Genomic DNA, 20782 nt, shown 5'->3' with positions numbered 1-20782 from the left:
TCAAATGCATTTTGAAAAACCCATTCTAAATCGTAATTTTTATTCTTCTTCCCCCCCCCCCCCCAATAAATTGTGCCCTTATTTTCTCAGTGTTGTAGCAAGCAGTTGGGGAAACAGCAAGTCATGATTAGAGCTGGGAGTCAGGATTCCTGGATTCTGTTCCCATCCTTGCCGATGCCTTTCTATATAACCTTGGGCAAGTCATTTAGACTCCCATCTCTAAAGGGGATTAATAATGTTGATCCAACTTTCGTAAAGTGATTTGATATCCTGGGATGAAAGGCACTATACGACTGCAAAGTGGTGCTGGTGGTATTACTATTTAATAATTTTGCTTTTGTTCCTTGAAACAAAATTATTTCAGTTGACTTTTCTTCACTAGCTGAAAGAAAATATCCTGACCAGAATTTATTTGTGTAGCTCCATAAAAACACATTGTGCTTTGCAGCACACTTATAATAAGGGAAAGGTCTTTCATCTCAGCAGGAGTAATTCCAGTCCTGAGGACTGTTTATTTTATTTTTTTTAACTGTATCGCACCCACTGTTTCCCTTCTGCTTCCATCTTCAAGAACTGCAGGAGACATTGAAAACCTGTCAAAATGGTATATTTCTTTTACTGAACATGTATTACCCTTTATTTTTCAGGTGGATTTTGCAAACCGAGAGAGTCAATTGGCGTTTTATCATTCCATGGAGAAAACGGGTCAAGATATCAGAGACTTCTATGAAATGCTAGCAGAAAGAAGGCATGTATCTAATACATTGATTCCATTCTCTTGCTTTTCAAATAGGATTTTAAATGTACAGTAGTTAAAATTCCAGGACATAACGCCCAAATAATAATTAAAGTAATCCTTAAAATAAAGGATTCTCTCCCAAGCCTACTCCCTCCCCCTAGAGCGCACACACTCTTTATCCTATTGACTCTCCCTCCTTTTTAAGATGTACGTTTAATTGAAAAGTCACTGTTAGAGTTTGAACTTGGTGCAGAAAGCTTTCTGTGGTCATCATCGACACAGATGATACATTGAAGCAGACAGGTGCTCTCATGGAATGTGCTGCAGTTTTTTGTATATCTTTTAGTATCTTAGTTTTAATGTTTAGCTTTTTAAACTTTTTTTTCACAGATGTGAATTATCAGCCTTAAGCTACACAAATTGGCAGATAAAAGCCAAGCAATGGATTATGGCTCTGAACTCCATCGCATACTAAAATTCTTATATGGAGTACAAAAAAATTAAGGTGTATGTGAAAAATTTGACTGAAACTTTTGGTTAGTTTGTATATATGCTCAGCTACCCAGCTCACTTGCTGCTTCATCTATTAATAGCTAGGGAATGGAAAGAGTGCTTTATGTAATTCCTCTCCCCACCCTCAAAATAGTATATAAATTAACAAGCAACACGTGCTATTACAACAGTCAGATATTTTTCTAATCTATTGAGCTGAAAGTGAAGTTTTACACTCAGACCCACCACTTCCCTAGTAGTATGATTTCTAGTATTGCTAAAATAGTAAAAGCTCTGAGCAGGACTTCCATTTCTCTTGCTATTTGTCATGAAAAATATCTTCTATCTAGATATTTTTCTATAGCATCTGTCATCATGGTGTGTAGGGGATTGTACATGGGGTTGCAGAAGGGTCACTCATTTCTCTAGACTCTGGTTTAATGCAGCCTAAAACAGTTCCCCTCATTTTTTTGGATGGTTGAAAAACCTACCAATCTTTTCATTACCAATGATTGTGGTAAAGGATGGGCAAGTAAATATGAGTCGCTAAATTTTTATGACCATTTTAAAAACTGGCTTATTTAAGATTCTGAATTGCTTGTAAATGAATCCAGCATGGTATCGCTTGCACTAATGAGCTACACATTCTCTCAAAACGTGCTGCTCTTGTTTTAGAGCAAAGTAGATCAAAATAACATGTGTAATGTTGCCAGCTTTTAAAAAGTGAAGATGAGTTTGGAAATTGGAAATGATCATTTGCATAATGGAAATGAATTGGTGTGTTCCCAAATCATTGCCAAGAATTGTGTTCTGCCAGCAGGCAGACAGTGACAATTTCCTCTGGCTGAACTACACTGAATTAGAAAAAGAGAACTGCGTTCATCAGATGTCTTTTAGTACACACGTCATTTAAGCTGATCTTTGCTGTGAAATATTTCTGACTAGAACACGGTTTTCTAGAACAAGATGAAACTTAGACATCTGTTTTTCTTTCTTTCTTTAAAAAATCAGCTGTCATTATCAAAACCAATGTCTGATTTGAATGTTCACATAATCTTTACTTGGGAGCAATGAACCAGGGAGCATAGAGGTCTGTTGGTGTGAGCTTAGGGTGAGCATGTTACTCATGAATAATAAAGCCACAACTTAAATTATGCAGGACACCATTTTGTGTAACAACTGTGTACCACATTATTATATAATCTGCATGTTACACACCATTTTACAGAAAATCTTTTTTAAAATGCTATAGATAATTTCTAAACCTTTTATTGGGACTGTATCCTTCTAGCTGTAAAGCCAGGTTTTCTTACTATTATGAGTGTACCGGGCTCGAGGAGAGAGAAAAATAATGAATACATTTTATCAAATTCTACAAATACCTTAGATAACTTTTCTACATAAAAATGTTACAGTTTTAAGGCCCCACATATCAGAACTTTCTAAGACTAGAAGCAAGTGATATGTGCCCCTTTGGAAAAACTGGGAATCTTCTTTCGAATAGTACAAAGCACCTGTTTTAAGGTCTTCAGGGTCATGAAATATTTGACCCTAAACCTGTTAATGATTCAGAATTTTTGCGTATTGCACATTCTGGGTCTTGTGCAAGTGTAAGTTCTTTGGGAACATCTTTGTCAGGTTGACTTTCTTTAAATGTCAGCTGCTCAAACTGCCTGAGCTATTGTAGTTGTTAGACATCATCCCAAAGGAGACGGGTTAGGAGCAGAGTGCAAGTGAGGCAACCTAAGGCATATGATAAATGCAGTTTATCATATGGCTCAGCAATTTCATTTATAAAGCATTTTGCCAGTTGGACAGACCCACTTGGGTGACAGTCTGCAGTGCAAAGGGTAGCCATTTTTTTCAGATTAACTTTTTGATTTTAAAGAGACAGGTTTTGGTCCTATATGAATTTGGCCTAAACTTCCAATGGTGGACTCAGTCTCATTTGCATGACTCCACCTGTCCCCATTAGCTGTCTCCTGACAATTGCAATTCATAATATTCCGTAATCTTTTGTAGAATGAAAGTGTGTATTCCTTTTAGGGGGGGAAGGGGTAGTTTTATTTTTTGTACACTTACAAGGTAGAAACATTCCACTTTTAGCACTATGTGCAAATGTGTGAAAGAGAGAGGGTGTAAAACATACTTTTAAATGGTTGGGGAATCAGAGTACTGCATGCACTTCTAATGTAACGAAGATACAAAAAACCCCCTATCTGCCGTGAAACTTGTCTTATTGATTTTTGGAGTTTTGAAATGTTGACATAGTTCCCTCTTACTGGTTACAGCTTACTAGTTGAGAGATGGAAACCTTAACATTTGATCTGATGTATGTTTTCAGAGCTAATTACTGCTCTCTCATTAGTAGCAGCTTTTGAAAGTGGGAGGTCTTTATATATACAATAAAGCTTTTGCTCTGTAGGGTGCACTTTCATCAAATTGGTTTATACACCTCTACCCCGATATAACATGAATTTGGACATAACGCGATAAAGCAGTGCTCCGGAGGGGGCGGGGCTGCGCACTCCAGCGGATCAAAGCAGGTTCGATATAACGCGGTTTCACCTACAACGTGGTAAGATTTTTTGGCTCCTGAGGACAGCGTTGTATCAGGGTAGAGGTGTATTTGTTCCCTGAATAAGGATGTAAATACTAATTGGAGTGGGGGAGGTGGGGGAAACCACGATAATAGGATTGATTCAAAGATGTTCATCCAAGCTACCTGATGAACAAAATAACTGATTTACTATGTATCTGAGACTAACACATTGATTCATCCACTGTGCACGTATTCATTGTTGTTAAATCGATCGGTACAACTATGATGATCTGCCATGATATATAACTAAATAAAGAAACTATCATAAAATAATTTTTCATGTAGAAAAGTTTAATAATTCAACACTTTGGTTAACAGGGAAAACTAACCACTGTATTGTTGTTTTTGGCAGAGATGAAAGAAGAGGATCTTATGAATATGCGCCTGATCGTACTTACTATGAGACTGTTAGAACTCCAGGGACGTATCCTGAAGATCCTAGGAGAGAATATCCTGCACGAAGCAGAGAATTTTATGCAGAATGGGATCCTTATCAAGGAGACTACTATGACCCGCGATACTATGACGATCCACGTGAATACAGGGATTACAGAGGAGATCCTTATGAACAAGATATAAGGGAATACAGTTATAGACAACGAGAGAGAGAGAGGGAAAGAGAGCGTTTTGAATCGGATCGGGACAGAGATCATGAAAGGAGGCCAATTGAACGCAGTCAAAGTCCAACTCACTCCAGACGTCCACAGAGCCCTGGAGCATCTCCCTCACAATCAGAAAGGCTTCAGAGTGATTCTGAAAGGAGGATCTACAGCAGGTCTTCAGATCGTAGTGGGAGCTGCAGCTCACTTTCTCCTCCAAGATATGACAAACTTGACAAGACGCGTGTAGAGCGTTATGCAAAAAATGAGAAAAATGATAAAGAACGTGCTTTTGACCAAGAGCGAATAGACAAAGATAAACGTTTGGTGAGGAAAGAGAAGCCAGAAAAACTAGAAAAGGATAAAACTGATAAGCAAAAACGAAAAGCAAAAATTCACTCACCGAGCTCTCAATCTTCTGAAACAGACCAAGAAAATGAGCGAGAACCCAGCCCTGAAAAATTAAAGGGCAATAGTAAACAGAGTAAAGAGAGAGCTGACAAAGAAGGGACAGCCAAAAACCGCCTGGAACTAATGCCATGTGTGGTGCTGACTCGAGTAAAAGAAAAGGAAGGGAAAGTTATTGATCAGCCTGCTTTGGAGAAACTGCGAGCAAAGCTTGAGAATGACACTATTAAATCTCCACTTCTTGAACAAAAAGTCCAGACATCTCAAGTTGAGCAAACAAAATCTGACCAGTCTAAACTGGAACCTGTTAGAACGAAGGTGCCAAAAGAAAAGGTACTTGCCAGTCACGTAGAAGTAGTTGATAAAGAGGGAAAATTGAAGTCCAAGAAACACTTGAAGACAGAGCAGACTACAGAAGGGGCAAACGCAATAGAGCTCGACAAGTTAGAGGCTCGTAAAAGACGTTTTGCTGATGCAAACTTGAAACCTGACAGGCAAAAACTGGAAGCTAAAAGAAGCAACCAAGACGAGGAAGATGCTGCACGCATGGTCTTGAAAAAGCAGCTCGATGTGACAACTTCATCTAGAGAAGTTACAGCGTTCCGGGAGGGAGAATTGGAAAGAAAGCCCTTGAGGAAAGAGATGCTTAAAAGGGAATCTAAGAAAATTAAACTGGAAAGACTTATTACTGTTACCAGCCCCAAAGACACACAGGAGCCGGCTAATGTTTCCGTGGGGCTTGGCTTGCGTCCCAGTTTAGAACTGCAGCCTCGGCTAGGAGAGCCTGTTGATGAACCAGTGGAAACTCAAGAAATCCTTTCTAAAAACCTTAATCCAATAAAACCACAGCACAAACAAATGCAGCTGTTAGATGATCAAGGAACAGAGAGAGAGGACATGAAGAAAAATTTCTGTGGTCTTCCCGAAGAGATTCCTGACCATAAATTTGGCCAGGAGAAACCTCAGTCAGCTGATACAGAAGAGAAAATTGGTATTGACATTGATTACACACAAAGTTATAGAAAACAAATGGAGCAAAGTCGCAGATTAAAACAGCAGATGGAAATGGAGATAGCAAAGTCTGAGAAGTTTGGCAGTCCAAAAAAAGAAGTAGATGAATATGAAAGGCGTAGTCTGGTTCATGAGGTGGGCAAACCCCCACAGGATGTCACAGATGACTCTCCACCAAGTAAAAAGAAAAAGGCTGACCATTTTGATTTTGAAATTAGCACTAAAAGAGAGAGGAACTATAGAAGCTCTCGCCAGGTGAGCGAAGATTCTGAAAGGACTGCCTGTTCACCTAGTATCAGACACTTTCCTTTTCATGAGGATGATGACACACTAGATTCCCCAAGGCTAATGCCGTTAAAAGAAACCAAAGAATCACCGAAAATAGAAGAAAAGGGTCTTTCATATTCCAATATGACTGTGAGGGAGGAGTCCCTAAAATTTAATCCCTACGATTCCAGCAGAAGGGAGCAGATGGCAGAAATGGCCAAAATAAAGCTATCGGTACTTAGTTCTGAAGATGAATCAAATCGATGGGAATCTCAAGTGAAACAAGAGCCTGGCAGAGTTGATATTAGCTTCCCAAGTAGTGTAGTTAAAAGAGACAGCATACGAAAGCGGTCTGTACGGGACCTGGAACCAGGGGAGGTACCTTCAGATTCTGATGACGACAATGAAAATAAACCCCATTCTCCTAAAGCCTCCTCATTATTAGAGAGTTCCAGGTTATCTTTTTTATTAAGGGACAGAGAAAGAGAGGAAAGGCTGTCAACTTCTTTAGAAAGAAACAAATTTTACTCCTTTGCATTGGATAAGACAATCACACCAGACACAAAAGCCTTGCTTGAAAGAGCTAAATCTCTCTCTTCATCTAGAGAAGAAAACTGGTCTTTTCTGGATTGGGATTCAAGATTTGCTAGTTTTAGAAACAATAAAGACAAAGAGAAAGTTGACTCTGCTCCGAGACCTATTCCATCTTGGTATATGAAAAAGAAAAAAATCAGGACCGATTCAGAAGGAAAACTAGATGATAAGAAAGAGGATCATAAAGAGGAGGAGCAAGAGAGACAGGAATTGTTTGCTTCTCGATTTTTACATAGCTCAATCTTTGAACAAGATTCTAAACGTCTACAGCATTTAGAAAGAAAAGATGATGACCTGGACTTCATTTCTGGTCGAATATATGGGAGACAGACTTCTTCTGATGGGAGTAACAGTGCCTCTGAGTTGGTGCAAGAACCAGTTGTTCTTTTTCACAGTAGATTTATTGAGCTAACCCGAATGCAGCAAAAAGAAAAGGAGAAAGATCAAAAACCAAAAGAAGTGGAAAAGCAGGAAGACAAAGAAAATCGGCCTAAGACACCAGAAACTGTTCCTGATAATAAAGAACCAGAACATAAATCTTCATCATTAGTTGGGCCTTCTTCAGTCACAGTTGTACCTCAAGAATCGGCACCAGTCATATCTGAGAAGGTAGCAAATGAAAAAATAGTTGTGGATATAACTTCTGCAAGAGAAGAAAGGCCATCTGAACTTGCTTCTACAACAGAAGAACCAAAACCTATTCCTGAACTTGTTGCTCCTGTCAAAGTAGAACCACCTGAGCAACTTGAACCTCCCCCAGTAATAGAAGTCAATAAAGATGTCATTCCTGCAACTGTAGCTTCTGAGGAAGACTCAGTATCTACAGAGCATCCTTCATACTTGGATACAAAGCCGCCTACACCGGGAGCTTCATTTTCACAAACCGACATCAACGTAGATCCAGAACCTGACAACACACCGTTGATTCCACCACCTCCCAAATTGGTTCAAAAGTCTGATGACTCTAGCAAACCGAAAGAGGAAAATGCCCTACCTGCTGCTAACACTGATCCTAATGCAAGTCAGAAAGCCGAGGTAGTTGCTGAGATTCTGCCTCCTGTTTCTGACAATGACATGGAAGTCGAACCCCCGGTTGTTGTAAAAGATAAAAAATCATACAAAAGTAAACGTTCCAAGACCCCTGTTCAGTCAGCCACAGCAAATATCACAGAGAAACCTGTCACAAGGAAGAGTGAAAGGATTGACCGTGAAAAACTTAAAAGATCAAGCTCTCCTCGTGGGGAAGCACAGAAACTTTTAGAATTGAAAGTAGAAGCAGAAAAAGTTTCAAGAAATGCTGCTAAATCTCCTAGTGCTGCAACAGAGCCAGAAAACATAGAGCCAAGTTTGCCAGTAGGTCGAACTAGACGCAGAAATGTAAGATCCGTTTATGCTACCACAGGAGACAATGAAGGCCCATCTCCAATGAAGGATCCGGCAGAGGTAACTAGGTCTACCAGAAAAAGAGGAGAAAAGGAACCTCAGGAGACTGTGACAACTGTTCCTACCACACCAAGAAGAGGAAGGCCTCCAAAATCACGCCGTAAGCCTGAGGAAGAAATCTCTCCTATTAAGACAGAACCGGTACAGCAAGAGGCAGAAGAGACTGAGACTAAAGAAACAGTGGAAACCCCTAAACCTGCAGAGGGATGGAGATCTCCTAGATCCCAAAAACTAACACATGGTCATTCATTAGCTGCAAGCAGTCAGCAGGGGAAAAAGGGGAAAAATGAACCGAAGGCAGAGATCGCTGTAGAATCTGAAGAGGCCACTGAAACAGCTGGTCAAGAACAAAATATTAGTGAGAACAGCAATAAATTAAAGACTACAGACAAAGAAGCAGCAGCAAGCGAACAGAAACGTGACAGAAAAGAACTTGATGTGGACAAAAATCTTCCAGAAACCCCCACAGTTGAGATTGTAGAGAAAAAAAATGCCCCAGAAAAAGCTACTAAATCCAAACGAGGAAGATCTAGAAATGCCAAGACGGTTGTAGATAAAGCATCCCTGTGTCTGAAAAATGTGGAAATACGTCTCAATGTTGATGAAGTCAAAGGTGCCCTGCGACCAAGTGAAGAGGAAGCAGAGCCTGTGGCAATATCACCAGCAAAAATCAAAAGCCCACAAAAAGAGGACAATTTGTCACCCCATTTTGTAAAGAATGAGCCAGAAGATCCGTTCCAGGAAACGGAAAAAGAAATTATGCATGAACCAAACCAATCCCCGGAAGCGGCCCAGTTAGCAAAGCAGATTGAACTTGAGCAGGCTGTGGAGAACATTGCAAAGCTCACTGAAACACCATCAGTTGCGGCTTACAAAGAACAGGCAGCTGACGTGTCTGAAGTTCGTCAGGAGGAGGAGGGAGACAAACCTGCACATCAGGCGAGTGAAACAGAACTGGCAGCAGCTATTGGATCCATCATCAATGATATTTCTGGAGAAACAGAAAGCTTTCCTGCTCCTCCACCTTATCCTGCTGCTGAATCAGAATCTGAGATACCTGCAGAACCAGCCGTGCTACCATCCCCTAGGGAAGAAATGGAGCCTGAAACTGATCTGGCAGTTAACAATATCTTGGAAACAGAAGCTGCTGGTGGACCCTCCGTGCAACAAGTAACTGGCACTACCCCATCAACAGTAGAGGCAGAAAATAAGGAGGCTGAAGTGAGCTTCAGTGAATCTTCAAATTCTGCACAGGAAGCTGACACTTTACAAGAAACTGAAGTTTCTCGGAAGGAAAAAGGTCGTCAAAAGACCACCCGGCAAAGACGTAAACGGAGCATGAGCAAGAAAGGGGAGACTGCCGAAGTTAGTGCTTTTGAGGCTGAAAGGGTACAAAGTAAGTCTCCTAATGCCAATGAAGTTAAGGCAAAACCAGAAGAAACCTTGAAAGATGAAAAGCAAAATAAAAATTCTGTTCAGGTTTCTACTGAATTGAATATTACTGATGCAAACAAAGCTGCAACCACTGAGAGAGCTTCTCATGAAGCTGTGTCTGAGAGCAACGTCCCTCCTAAAGCTCCTGCTCCTCTGGACCTACCTTCCCAGCCCGTTCCTGTGGATGATGTGAGCCAAACTGGATTCAAGCTACGGCCAGCTATTGAAAATGCACCTGTTACTCCACCCAGTGCTTCAAATATGACCGTTCCTGCAGCTCCTTCTGCAACTGCAGCAAAATTACCCGCCCCTGCACCAGTTGGGATAGCCCCCCTCCATTCCAGCACCACCAACGTGACAGAATGGATTGTAAGGCACGACGACACCCGTGCTCGTTCCACCCCACCACCAGCTCTTCCCCCTGATACTAAAGCGTCTGATATTGATACAAACTCCAGTACTCTAAGGAAGATACTTATGGAGCCCAAATATGTTTCAGCAACTAGCCTTGCTACTACGCATGTCACAACTTCTGTTGCTGAGCCAGTTAGTGCACCTCGTTTGGAGGAGGCACCTCCTCATCCTCCAGTAGAGGCCATAAAACCAGTGTCGGAGGAAAAACCAGCAGTTCCTATCACTAATTCTTTGGATCCCCCAGTAGCAGAGGCACCAGTTTTCAGTGAGAAAGAAAAAATAAGTACAGTTATTGCCCCCAAAGCTACTTCCGTTATAAGCAGAATGCCCCATAGCGTTGATCTAGAGGAAACTCCAAGGATAACATTGATGAAGCAAGTCCCCCAAACCCAGACATGTTTAGTTAATGCCCCTTCACCAAAATACAAGCAGAGACCTAGCACAAATGATAACAGCAGGTTTCATCCAGGATCTATGTCGGTTATTGAAGATAGGCCAGTGGAAACTGGATCCAGCCCAGGTCTGCGAGTAAACACTTCAGAGGGTGTTGTACTTTTGAGTTACTCAGGACAGAAAACAGAGGGCCCTCAACGAATTAGTGCAAAGATCAGTCAGATTCCCCCAGCAAGTGCTGTTGATATAGAGTTTCAGCAGTCTGTGTCCAAGTCACAAATTAAACAAGAACCTATTACTCCATCGCAGCCAGCACCCAAAGGCTCTCAAACTCCCACAGGATATGGGAATGTGTCCACCCATTCTTTGGTACTAGGAACCCAACCTTACAATACATCACCTGTGATCTCCTCCGTTAAACAAGAACGCACTACCTTGGAGAAATCTGAATCAGGCCACCTTTCTGTCCAGACTCCTGCTTCTCAGTCAGGGCCTGTTAAAGTCCTCTCCCAGACTGTAAACACTCCACCTGTACTAGTTCACAACCAGATGGTACTCTCTCAAAGTGTAGCTTCCGCCAACAAAAAACTTCCGGATCTGACTGCTCTGAAAGTGGAGACTAAGGCTCTTCAGCCATCAAACTTGAGCCCTGGGGTCAGTCCTCATCACCCTTCCCTGTCTGGTAAAATGCATTCAGAAGCAAACCATGTCAGCTCAGGACCCAACACCCCAACAGATCGGGCTATTTCTCATTTGGGGGTTACAAAACAGGAGCCGCATTCCCCACGTACAAGTGGGCATTCTCCCTCTCCGTTTCCAAGGGCTTGTCATCCTGGCAGTACCTCCTCTCCAGCTTTATCTAGTAACACCTCTGTCATGCTGGCGCCAGGAATTCCTGTGCCTCAATACATATCCAGTATGCACCCTGAGCAATCGGTTATAATGCCCCCTCATAGTGTCACACAGACTGTATCCCTTGGCCATCTGTCACAAGGTGAAGTGAGAATGAACACCCCTCCTTTGCCTGGTATTCCCTATGGCATCCGCCCAGAAGCGCTCCACTCTCCCAGAGCAGCTCTACAATCCCAGATCGAAATTAGACCTCAGAGATCCAGCACACCTCAGCCAGCTCCAATAAGAGACATAGTCATGCCTCCGTTATCCTCTCAGCATCCCCCAGAAGATGAGATGCATTACCATCATACTGTGTGTAGAGGGTCAGCCCCTGTACAGTCCGACGTGTTAGTAATGCAGACAGATTATCGCATGCATGCTACGGGTATAAGACTCGACCAGTACAATGTGCCTCGAGATGTGAGGATGATGATGCACCCGCACTTGGCAGCAGTGGGCGACCACCACCCCGAAACGAGACAATCCAGAACACCAGAAGGGTCTGTGAAAACTCCCCCAGTCAGCAAGACTCCACAACCTGGAAAAGAGGCGTCCAAGTCTTCTGAAGTCAAAATGGCGCACTCTCCCCACAGTGAGCCCCGGCTCCTCAGCGTCCCTCCCAGCAGCCAGCTTCCTGGACTGCCTTTGACACAGCCTGTGGTTGTACCTCATGGAGTACAGATCATGCATCCTGCAGGGAGTTCCTTTCATGATTATAGATCTGTGTATGGCGACATGAGAAATTACCATACAGCAGCCCAGCTTGGTCATCCTCAGTTCCCTGGAGCGTCGCCAATTGGTCTGCCTTCCCGGAGTATGACCCCATCTCAGGTGAGAAAATTATGATTTCCTCTGTTTTCCTTTACCTGAGTTTAAAACATACTATGATAAATATAGTCCTAATGCAGTTGCAGCTTACTGTACTGGGAGTTACAACTGGGATGAGTTTGGCTCGTTCCTCATGCACTCTGCCCTCTCCATTTAAGGTTGTGTTTTATAGTACTACGATGCTAAAAATCAGTTGTTTTTGTTTGAGAAATATGGGATAAACTCCTTTTTGAAGCTACTGGTAAGGAATTTAGGGGGGAGAATCCCCTAATTTATTTTCTTTTTATCACAACAGGGCTCCGTTCCAGGAGTGCATGAAATCTATTTATAAATTCCTAGATGTAGTGATATAAGAGAGGAACAATTCCCGACATAGGCAAGCTGGCATGTTGTTTGAGTTCATTTCACTTGTAGCTAATTTCCGCTCCAGTAATTACTGTATTACAGACAAATAGCATGGGAGTGAGTGAGATATCGATACCCAGTTGGGTGGATGGTGTAGTTAAGGGTGGTCCTGCAGTGTGAGGTGCTGAACTGGGACTTGGGGGAGGGGGGGCGCGGAGGGGGGGGTCTGGATTCAGTTTCCATCTGTGTTTGATAGTCTCTGTGCTTCTGCTCCTTAATCTATAAAATACTGGTGATAACTCCCATTACTGTGGTGAGAATAAATTTATTAACAGGTGTGAGGAAGTCAGATACTACAGTGATAGGGACCATGCTGAGATCCAAATAGATGTCTAGAAAGATTTAAGCAGGAGAAATCATTTGACTGTTTCCCAACAGTCTAATTGTTAAGAGAGAGTTTTGTGCCATTTGTGCATTCTCCAAAGTTTTCCCTTTCTCTCCCATCATTGCTTTGTAGGGTCTGCCAGAAGGTGAACACTCACATCCCAGTCAGCCGGTGCGCAGCAAAACTCCTCAGATTTCCCAGGACTCCAAGGGGTCACAGGCAGCAGGACCTGAACAAACCCACCACACCACTGTAAATAGGCATGCAGCACAGATAGACCCTCATGTACATCTTCAGAGGGCACAGGCAGATACGGGCCAGACTTCCTATCCTTCCCCTGTTGCCATTTCAATGAAACAGGAGCTTCCATCACCACACCAGCCTCAAGCAGTTCAGAAGCAATCTTTGTTTATCCCTACAACTTCAGGGCCTGGGGCCCCACCGGGGCTGTCGCTGTCCCGCTCCGAACCTCAGTCTGCTCTCATACAAGATCCATCTCCTCACTCTGTTTCTCAGAGACCTGTGGATATGGTTCAGCTCCTAACAGTAAGTATCTCTTTCTCTTTCTCCTTGAGCTGCTGTCTGCTGCTTGTTTCATTATGGCTGAACCAGGACTAGAGCAAAGGGAAAAATAAGCAGTAGTATTCTGCCAAGCTCCTCCCACTTGTGACACCAAAATGTAGTGTGCCACTCACATTAGGTAGTGCAGCTCTTCATAATGTGACCATCCCTCGACTTTCTTGGGTGTTTTTATCACTAGTGAAATAGTTAACAATGTTGGCATTTACGTGAATATTCCTAGACTCCAGTGATGAGAGTTACCACCTCATTGAGATCAATGAGAAGAGTCTGCGCGTCTGAGTTTGTTTGACTGTCTACAGACAGGCAGACATCGCTGCCTTCTTTCCATTCTGTTCACATTTGGAATATTATCTTTGCAAACCATGAAGGCTAGAGATTATTTATTTTAAAAAATATTAGATTCTGGAGCATGGGGAGGAGAGAGAGGTGGGTAGAGGAAGGATGGTGATGTGGTTAGAGTGCCAGCCTAGGAATCAGGAGATCCAGGTTCAAGTCCCTGCTCAGCCACAGACTTCCTGTCTGACCATGGGCAAGTCACTTAGTCTCTCTGTGCCTCAGTTCCTAAGTATAACATGAGGATAATAGCAGTGTCCTGCTGCACAGGGCATCTATGAGGAGAAATGTATTAAAGTTTTGGGGGTCTCAGATACTAAGGTAATGGGGACCTTGGATAGACAGGCAGGAGGCCACTATCATAGAATATCAGGGTTGGAAGGGACCTCGGGAGGTATCTAGTCCAACCCCCTGCTCGAAGCAGGACCAATTCCCAACTAAATTATCCCAGCCAGGGCTTTGTCAAGCCTGACCTTAAAAACTCCTAAGGAAGGACATTCCACCACCTCCCTAGGTAACCCATTCCAGTGCTTAACCACCCTCATAGTGAAAAAGTTTTTCCTAATATCCAACCTAACCCTCCCCCACTGTAACCTTGAGACTATTACTCCTTGTTCTGTCATCTGGTATCACTGAGAACAGTCTAGATCCATCCTCTTTGAAGAACCCCCTTTCAGGTAGTTGAAAGCAGCTATCAAATCCCTCCTCATTCTTCGCTTCTGCAGACTAAACAATCCCAGTTCCCTCAGCCTCTCCTCATAAATCACGTGCTCCAGCCCCCTAATCATTTTTGTTGCCCTCCGCTGGACTCTTTCCAATTTTCCCACATCCTTCTTGTAGTGTGGGGCCCAAAACTGGACATAGTACTCCAGATGAGGCCTCACCAATGTTGAATAGAGGGGAATGATCACGCCCCTCGATCTGCTGGCAGTGACCCTACTTATACAGCCCAAAATGCTGTTAGCCTTCTTGGCAACAAGGGCACACTATTGACTCATATCCAGCTTCTCGTCCACTGTAACCCCTAGGTTCTTTTCTGCAGAACTGCTGCCTAGCCATTTGGTCCCTGGTTTGTAGCAGTGCATGGGATTCTTCTGTCCTAAATGCAGGACTCTGCACTTGTCCTTGTTGAACCTCATCGGGTTTCTTTTGGCCCAATCCTCTAATTTGTCTAGGTCCCTCTGTATGCTATCCCTACCTTCCAGCGTATCTACCACTCCTCCCAGTTTAGTGTCATCTGCAAACTTGCTGAGAGTGCAGTCCATGCCATCCTCCAGATCATTAATGAAGATATTGAACAAAACCGGCCCCAGGACCGATCCTTGGGGCACTCCGCTTGATACCGGCTGCCAACTAGACATGGAGCCATTGATCACTCTGAAGAAATAAGTGTTGCATTGATAATTTGGCAGGATGTGGCCCAAATCAGTCCTTGCTGGGAACCAACTATGAGAAGGCATTAAATGTACTGCATTCTTAAAACACTATACTTGGTGTCATAATTGCTGCTGAAAGCGTCAGAAGCATATGACAGGTTTCAGAGTAGCAGCCGTGTTAGTCTGTATCCGCAAAAAGAAGAACAGGAGTACTTGTGGCACCTTAGAGACTAACAAATTTATTAGAGCATAAGCTTTCGTGGACTACAGCCCACTTCTTCGGATGCATATGCATATGCATCCGAAGAAGTGGGCTGTAGTCCACGAAAGCTTATGCTCTAATAAATTTGTTAGTCTCTAAGGTGCCACAAGTACTCCTGTTCTTCTTTTTTTGTAGAAGCATATGAGCAGCACAGATGTGATTTCCCTCACAATTAAGCTAACTTTTGAATACAAGTAGAAGCACGTTCCTGTCAATGTTTCATTATATCTTTATTTTACTCCTTCATTTGTTTGTATTAAGATTTCTTCATCCTTTATTTTCAGAAATACCCAATCGTGTGGCAGGGCCTTTTGGCTCTAAAGAATGACACAGCTGCAGTTCAGCTCCACTTTGTCTCTGGTAACAACGTCCTGGCGCACCGGTCCCTGCCAGCACCTGAAGGAGGACCTCCACTACGAATTGCTCAGCGCATGCGGCTGGAGGCTTCGCAGTTGGAGGGTGTGGCACGCAGAATGATGGTATGGGGTAATATATTGCTTTGGGGTCTGCAGTAAGTGATGGGGCTTCTGAAATATTGCTGGGGCAAGTATGTCTCCTTTGACATAAGGATTAAATGCAAATGTTAATGGGTGTCTAGTCTTCACTTAGCTCAGGTGAGGGAGCGGTGTGGATTTGGGATCATACAGCTCTTATGTTATTCTGCTCTCTACGGAAAGGTAGAATGGCAATAGCAGACTTGTCAGACATTACCCTTAAAAGAAAATTGAACTAACCTGTCTCTTGCCAATGTAAGAGACTTTTACTAGCTCAGAAGTGTCTAAGCAACATGGGAAGTGGAAGTTGTTAGGTTTGTACATTGGAAGCTGAGACATTTCCATAGTCTCTTCGCCTACTTTTTAAATTGGCTGAGAAGTCTCCAGTGGCCTTTCGCAACACCCACAGCCGATTAATTCCTGAGGAGTTCAAAGAGAGGATTTTCCAGTAAAGGTTTAAAGATAATGAATGTGTGTCAGGAACAGGCATGTCCCTAGCAAACGCTTGACTGTTAATTGTCCTCGTTTCTTCCCAGGTGGAGAGTGATTACTGCCTATTACTGGCCTTGCCTTGTGGACGAGACCAGGAAGATGTAGTGAATCAGACTGAGTCACTTAAGGCTGCATTCATCAGCTACCTGCAGGCTAAACAAGCTGCAGGAATCATCAATGTTCCCAACCCCGGCTCTAATCAGGTATTTGCGTGGAAATAGTGACATTTTGCAGTTAAAAACTAAATTAAAATGACACCATTATATAGTTATGGGATATAAACCAAAAAAAATCCTTTTGTGTTTAGTGTCAAGATGCATGCTTGTGTCTTCAAAAGAATTAGCATGTGAAATGCTAGCCTTTTATTTCTTTGGTGAAAATATAATAAAGTCAATCATTTAATTTTTAATGGTGAACTGCTAAGACAAACGAGAAAAGTTTGTTTTGCCCTTTGATGCTGCTTTGATTTATAAATTTCTCTCTTTTTAAAAACAAAACCGAGCTTTGCTCTTCTTGAACAGGACACCTGAAATATATTTTTCATTACATCAATCAAAAAGTTTGTCTTGTATAACTACAAAACGCTTGTTCCAGACATATTGCTGCACTGAGTTAGATGTGCTCTGTGTTTAACAAGAACAAACAGTCTATTGGAATGAGTGTTCAGTTTGATGAACGAGGTGGAAGAGGAAAGTCAGATAAATATAGACACTATCAAAGCTGCTCCTTTGTTCAAAATGAACATTAACGACACTTGCTTAGTGTTTCATGATAACCCCATTCAGACATTGTTACTGGGAAAAAATCCTCCCCTCCGAGACATGCTACTGTGTCAGAAGCTGGCCGTAGCATGTGAGTGTGTGCTTTCAAAAAATGCCCTTTTGTGTGACTATTCTGCAACCCTAGAAAATGTTGCCACCGGGGTCCCAGTTTTTGATCACTTTACATGAAGCTCTGTAACCTTAAGCTGCAGCTTCTCTCATCTTTTCCCCTATCCCCCACCAACTGAGGTCAGGTTTACACTGAAAAGTTAGGTCGACCTAGTTGTGTCACTCAGGGATTTGAAACATCGAAACCTCTGAGTGACGTAATTAAGCTGACCTTACCCTTGGTGTACCAGCGCTAGGTCGCTGAAAGAATGTGTCCATTGATCTAACTTCTTCTTGGGGAGGTGGATTAACGACAGTGATGAGATAACCTCTCCCATCACAGTAGTGAGTGTCTACACTGAAGTGTTCCAGCAGTGAAGACAGCCTAAGACTGATGGGTGATATTGATTCCTAGAATGCCTGAAGCTCAGTTTTAGGGATGAAGAGCTGCTGTCAGGTAACATGACTGTGTGATATCCCTACCTAGGTCCTTTAAAGATCCAGCAAAGAGAGGGGAGTAAGGACTGCATTTAAGGTGGCTCTTTAAAAAATGAATACAAGATTTAGGAGGCATTTGTGATGATCTTTCTATTTCACACTATTTGTGATTCACAGTTCACCTTCCAAATTTGGCATTGTTCGGTAGGATTTCCACATTGTGGCACCAAACAAGTTGTCTGGGTGCTTGTCCAATCAGTTCATAGAAAAACAAATAAATACAGCGGTTCCTAGCTGTTTTTTCACCCTTGTCTTTATTTTTTCATTCTTTCCCAGCCTGCCTATGTTCTGCAGATATTCCCACCCTGTGAATTCTCTGAAAGCCACCTGTCCCGTCTAGCTCCAGACCTCCTAGCCAGCATCTCCAACATCTCTCCTCACCTTATGATTGTCATCGCATCGGTATGAGCTGTTTATTGGTTACTGACTTTTCCAAGGCCCTGCAGCAAAAAAGAGAGAGAAAAATTAATGACATAAGAAAATGCTGCCAGACTACCAGCCTCCTGCCCTAACCGGCCTCGATCAAACTGTTGCTGGGTAGTGGTTCTGCTACCTTGTATGTTTACATATTGCTTTAGGTTATGGACAACTGATGCACTCAACAGGCGGACTGGTATTGGGTTTCTGTGCCTCCTTTTGGGGAAAATAAAGGATGGCTATATTTTTTATCAAAAAAGAAAAGAAAAAAAAAAAAAAAGAACCTGAACTGCCTTTGCACTAAATTAGTGACTTGGACCTTTGCACAGTTGAAGACATGCTGTGACGTTATGGATGTCTTGACACACATTAACATGCGTTGTGGACTAAACGCAGGACCTGGGAACTTCTGCTGAAATCTGTGGGTCAAGGATCATTTCACACATTATCTTTTTTTTTTTTTTTTTCCTGGATGTGACCCTTCCTCTCCTCCACTTCCCTCTGCTGCAGTCATCTTCTCTTCATCTGGGATGTACAGTTTACACTGAAAAAAATAAAACAAAGGGAGAGCTATTTTCCTTCCTGGTGGGATATGCAGAACTGAGTGGGCGTGTGTGTATATATAAATATATATATATAATATATATAAATATATATAATACTGACTTTAAAAAAAATCAAATCCCCACAACATACATTTTTTTTTAATCTGTGCCAAAAATGTGTTTTCAGAGAAAATCTTATTTTCATACTCAGACTTTGTATTGTCACTCATTTGTAAGTGCGCTTCATTTAAACATTACCTTCCCTTGTCCCTCGTCTCACAATATGTGGAAGTGTTATACACTTGTACAAAGACTTGTTACCCTCCTCCCTCCTCCTCGCCTACCCTAACACTTATTAATTTATGGAACTGTTTTCTCAGCGCAGTTTTGTTTTGTGTGTCCATTGGATTACAAACTTTATTAAAAAATACAAAACATGTTGAGCCTGGATGTGATCCATCAGTTGCTCCGGAGGGGGAGGGAGAACACAAGGAGATTGAGTTTGGGCCGCCCAGCATTACTAATAACCCACATCCCCTACAGTGGATATTGGCAGTTTCCCGCGTGTTTGTACATAGGAGCTTTTTTAAATTTTTCTTTTTTGTTGGTGAGTTTATCTTGTTTAAAAAAATAATTTTATCAAAGATCAAATCGAACTTTAGCCTTTGTTTTTTGTGGTGTAAATATTTGTAAAACTCCAAAGTATTGGTTCTTTTCTGGGTAATGTCGAAGGCACTTCTAATTTTGATACACAGAATAAACTACAAAACCTTCAACAGCACAAATGAGCACGTTCTAAGAAAAGCCTTGGTTTATTGTTTTAAGCAACTGTATCTTGTGTATCACTGAAGTGATACGTTTGAAGACTTGTGTCGGGGGTTGTAGCTAGAAAGTCCTTAGTGGTTTAAACAGCTGATGCTGAAGGTTCCGATCCTGCCATCGGATCCAACTGCACTGGGTTGGTGAGGGCTGCGTCCAACTGCAGGATCAGGGCCTAAGTGGAAAGTGGCTGCTGGGGCAACTGATTTCAGTGATGAGAATTATATGCGGCTTCCTATTTGTGAAACCGTTTGAAACCAGCTGTAAGAAACTGCCCATGTGGATTCTCTCCGATGTGACGAACCTCCACTGAACTGGTCTTGTTAAAGGAAAATTTCAGCGTGATATAAGACTTTTTAATCAGGACATCTTATTAAAAAGAAAGCACTGAAAGAAAAAGTGTTGAATTGTATTTAACCACCAAGCAGGGAAGGTGCCACCTTGACAATCTAAAGCAACTGTTTTAAAAATATATTTAACTTTTGCAAGCTGCATTCAAGTCTTTAAAGCCAGCTGTTAAATTAACCCAGACCATGTTTTAAATGGTTAAACAACTGTTAATGTTAACTCAAACTAAAAAAAAAAAAATAACTTCTGTTTTCACTACTTTTCTAATGGGGACGTTGCTTCTCTGATTCCTGCTTAGCATCAGTAGGCCCTTCCTGGGAAGTCTCTTCACGACAGCAGTCCCAGTGGGAGAGAGACAGCAACTCCACGGAATGGAAATACAGAAAAGTGACAGACTTGTGCGAGCAGTTTTGCAAATGTCTTTCAATAACTCTGTAATTCTTGAAGAGCTCATCATTCAGTGCTGGGGTCTTCCTTTAAACTTCGTGCTGGTGGAGAACTAATTCATGATGGAAATAACATTGCAGTTCTACTGTCAGTTTAAAAAGGAAACTCTGTGGAGAGCATTGCAGGCAGTGCCGTGAAAAGGGTCACTCTACGTGGTTAGCAGCCCACAGATGCGAACGGGACTGCAATTGCCTGCTCCAGTTTTGTCTGCTTAAAAAACGATAAAGGAAGCTTACTTCTCCTTTGAGTTAAGCATGGATTTATGTGCCAAATCTCCCAATAACCAGGTGGCGAGGAGTGTTCAGCACAGGAATACATTTTAACTGAGCTTTTTAAAATTAGATTTTTCCTGTATCTGAAATCCTGCTTGGTGCTTCCTGGCTCATGGAGGAGCGAGGAAGGATGGCCCAGTGGTTATGATGATAGTCTGGGATTCTGGAGACCTTGTGTCA

General features: G+C 42.4%; 1 protein-coding gene across 12 annotated transcripts in view; it reads left to right on the top strand.

Moving 5' to 3' along the window:
• SPEN (spen family transcriptional repressor) overlaps positions 1-18494 on the top strand; it is a 94458-nt gene extending 75964 nt beyond the window's left edge. For all 12 annotated transcript variants that reach the window (XM_065574979.1, XM_065574974.1, XM_065574975.1 and 9 more), the window contains 6 exons: positions 648-748; positions 4186-12121; positions 12981-13394; positions 15686-15880; positions 16432-16590; positions 18031-18494. In XM_065574979.1, the coding sequence (XP_065431051.1) occupies positions 648-748; positions 4186-12121; positions 12981-13394; positions 15686-15880; positions 16432-16590; positions 18031-18162 (8937 nt within the window). In that variant the 3' untranslated portion in view covers positions 18163-18494. The remainder of the gene's footprint in view (positions 1-647; positions 749-4185; positions 12122-12980; positions 13395-15685; positions 15881-16431; positions 16591-18030) is intronic.
• Positions 18495-20782: the final 2288 nt, after the last annotated feature.

This window comes from Chrysemys picta, chromosome 21 (assembly GCF_011386835.1).
Source record: "Chrysemys picta bellii isolate R12L10 chromosome 21, ASM1138683v2, whole genome shotgun sequence".
In the NCBI taxonomy this organism is placed as follows: Eukaryota; Metazoa; Chordata; order Testudines; family Emydidae; genus Chrysemys; species Chrysemys picta.
The sequence above is the reverse complement of the archived record's forward strand: the minus strand, read 5'-3'. Positions and strand labels throughout refer to the sequence as shown.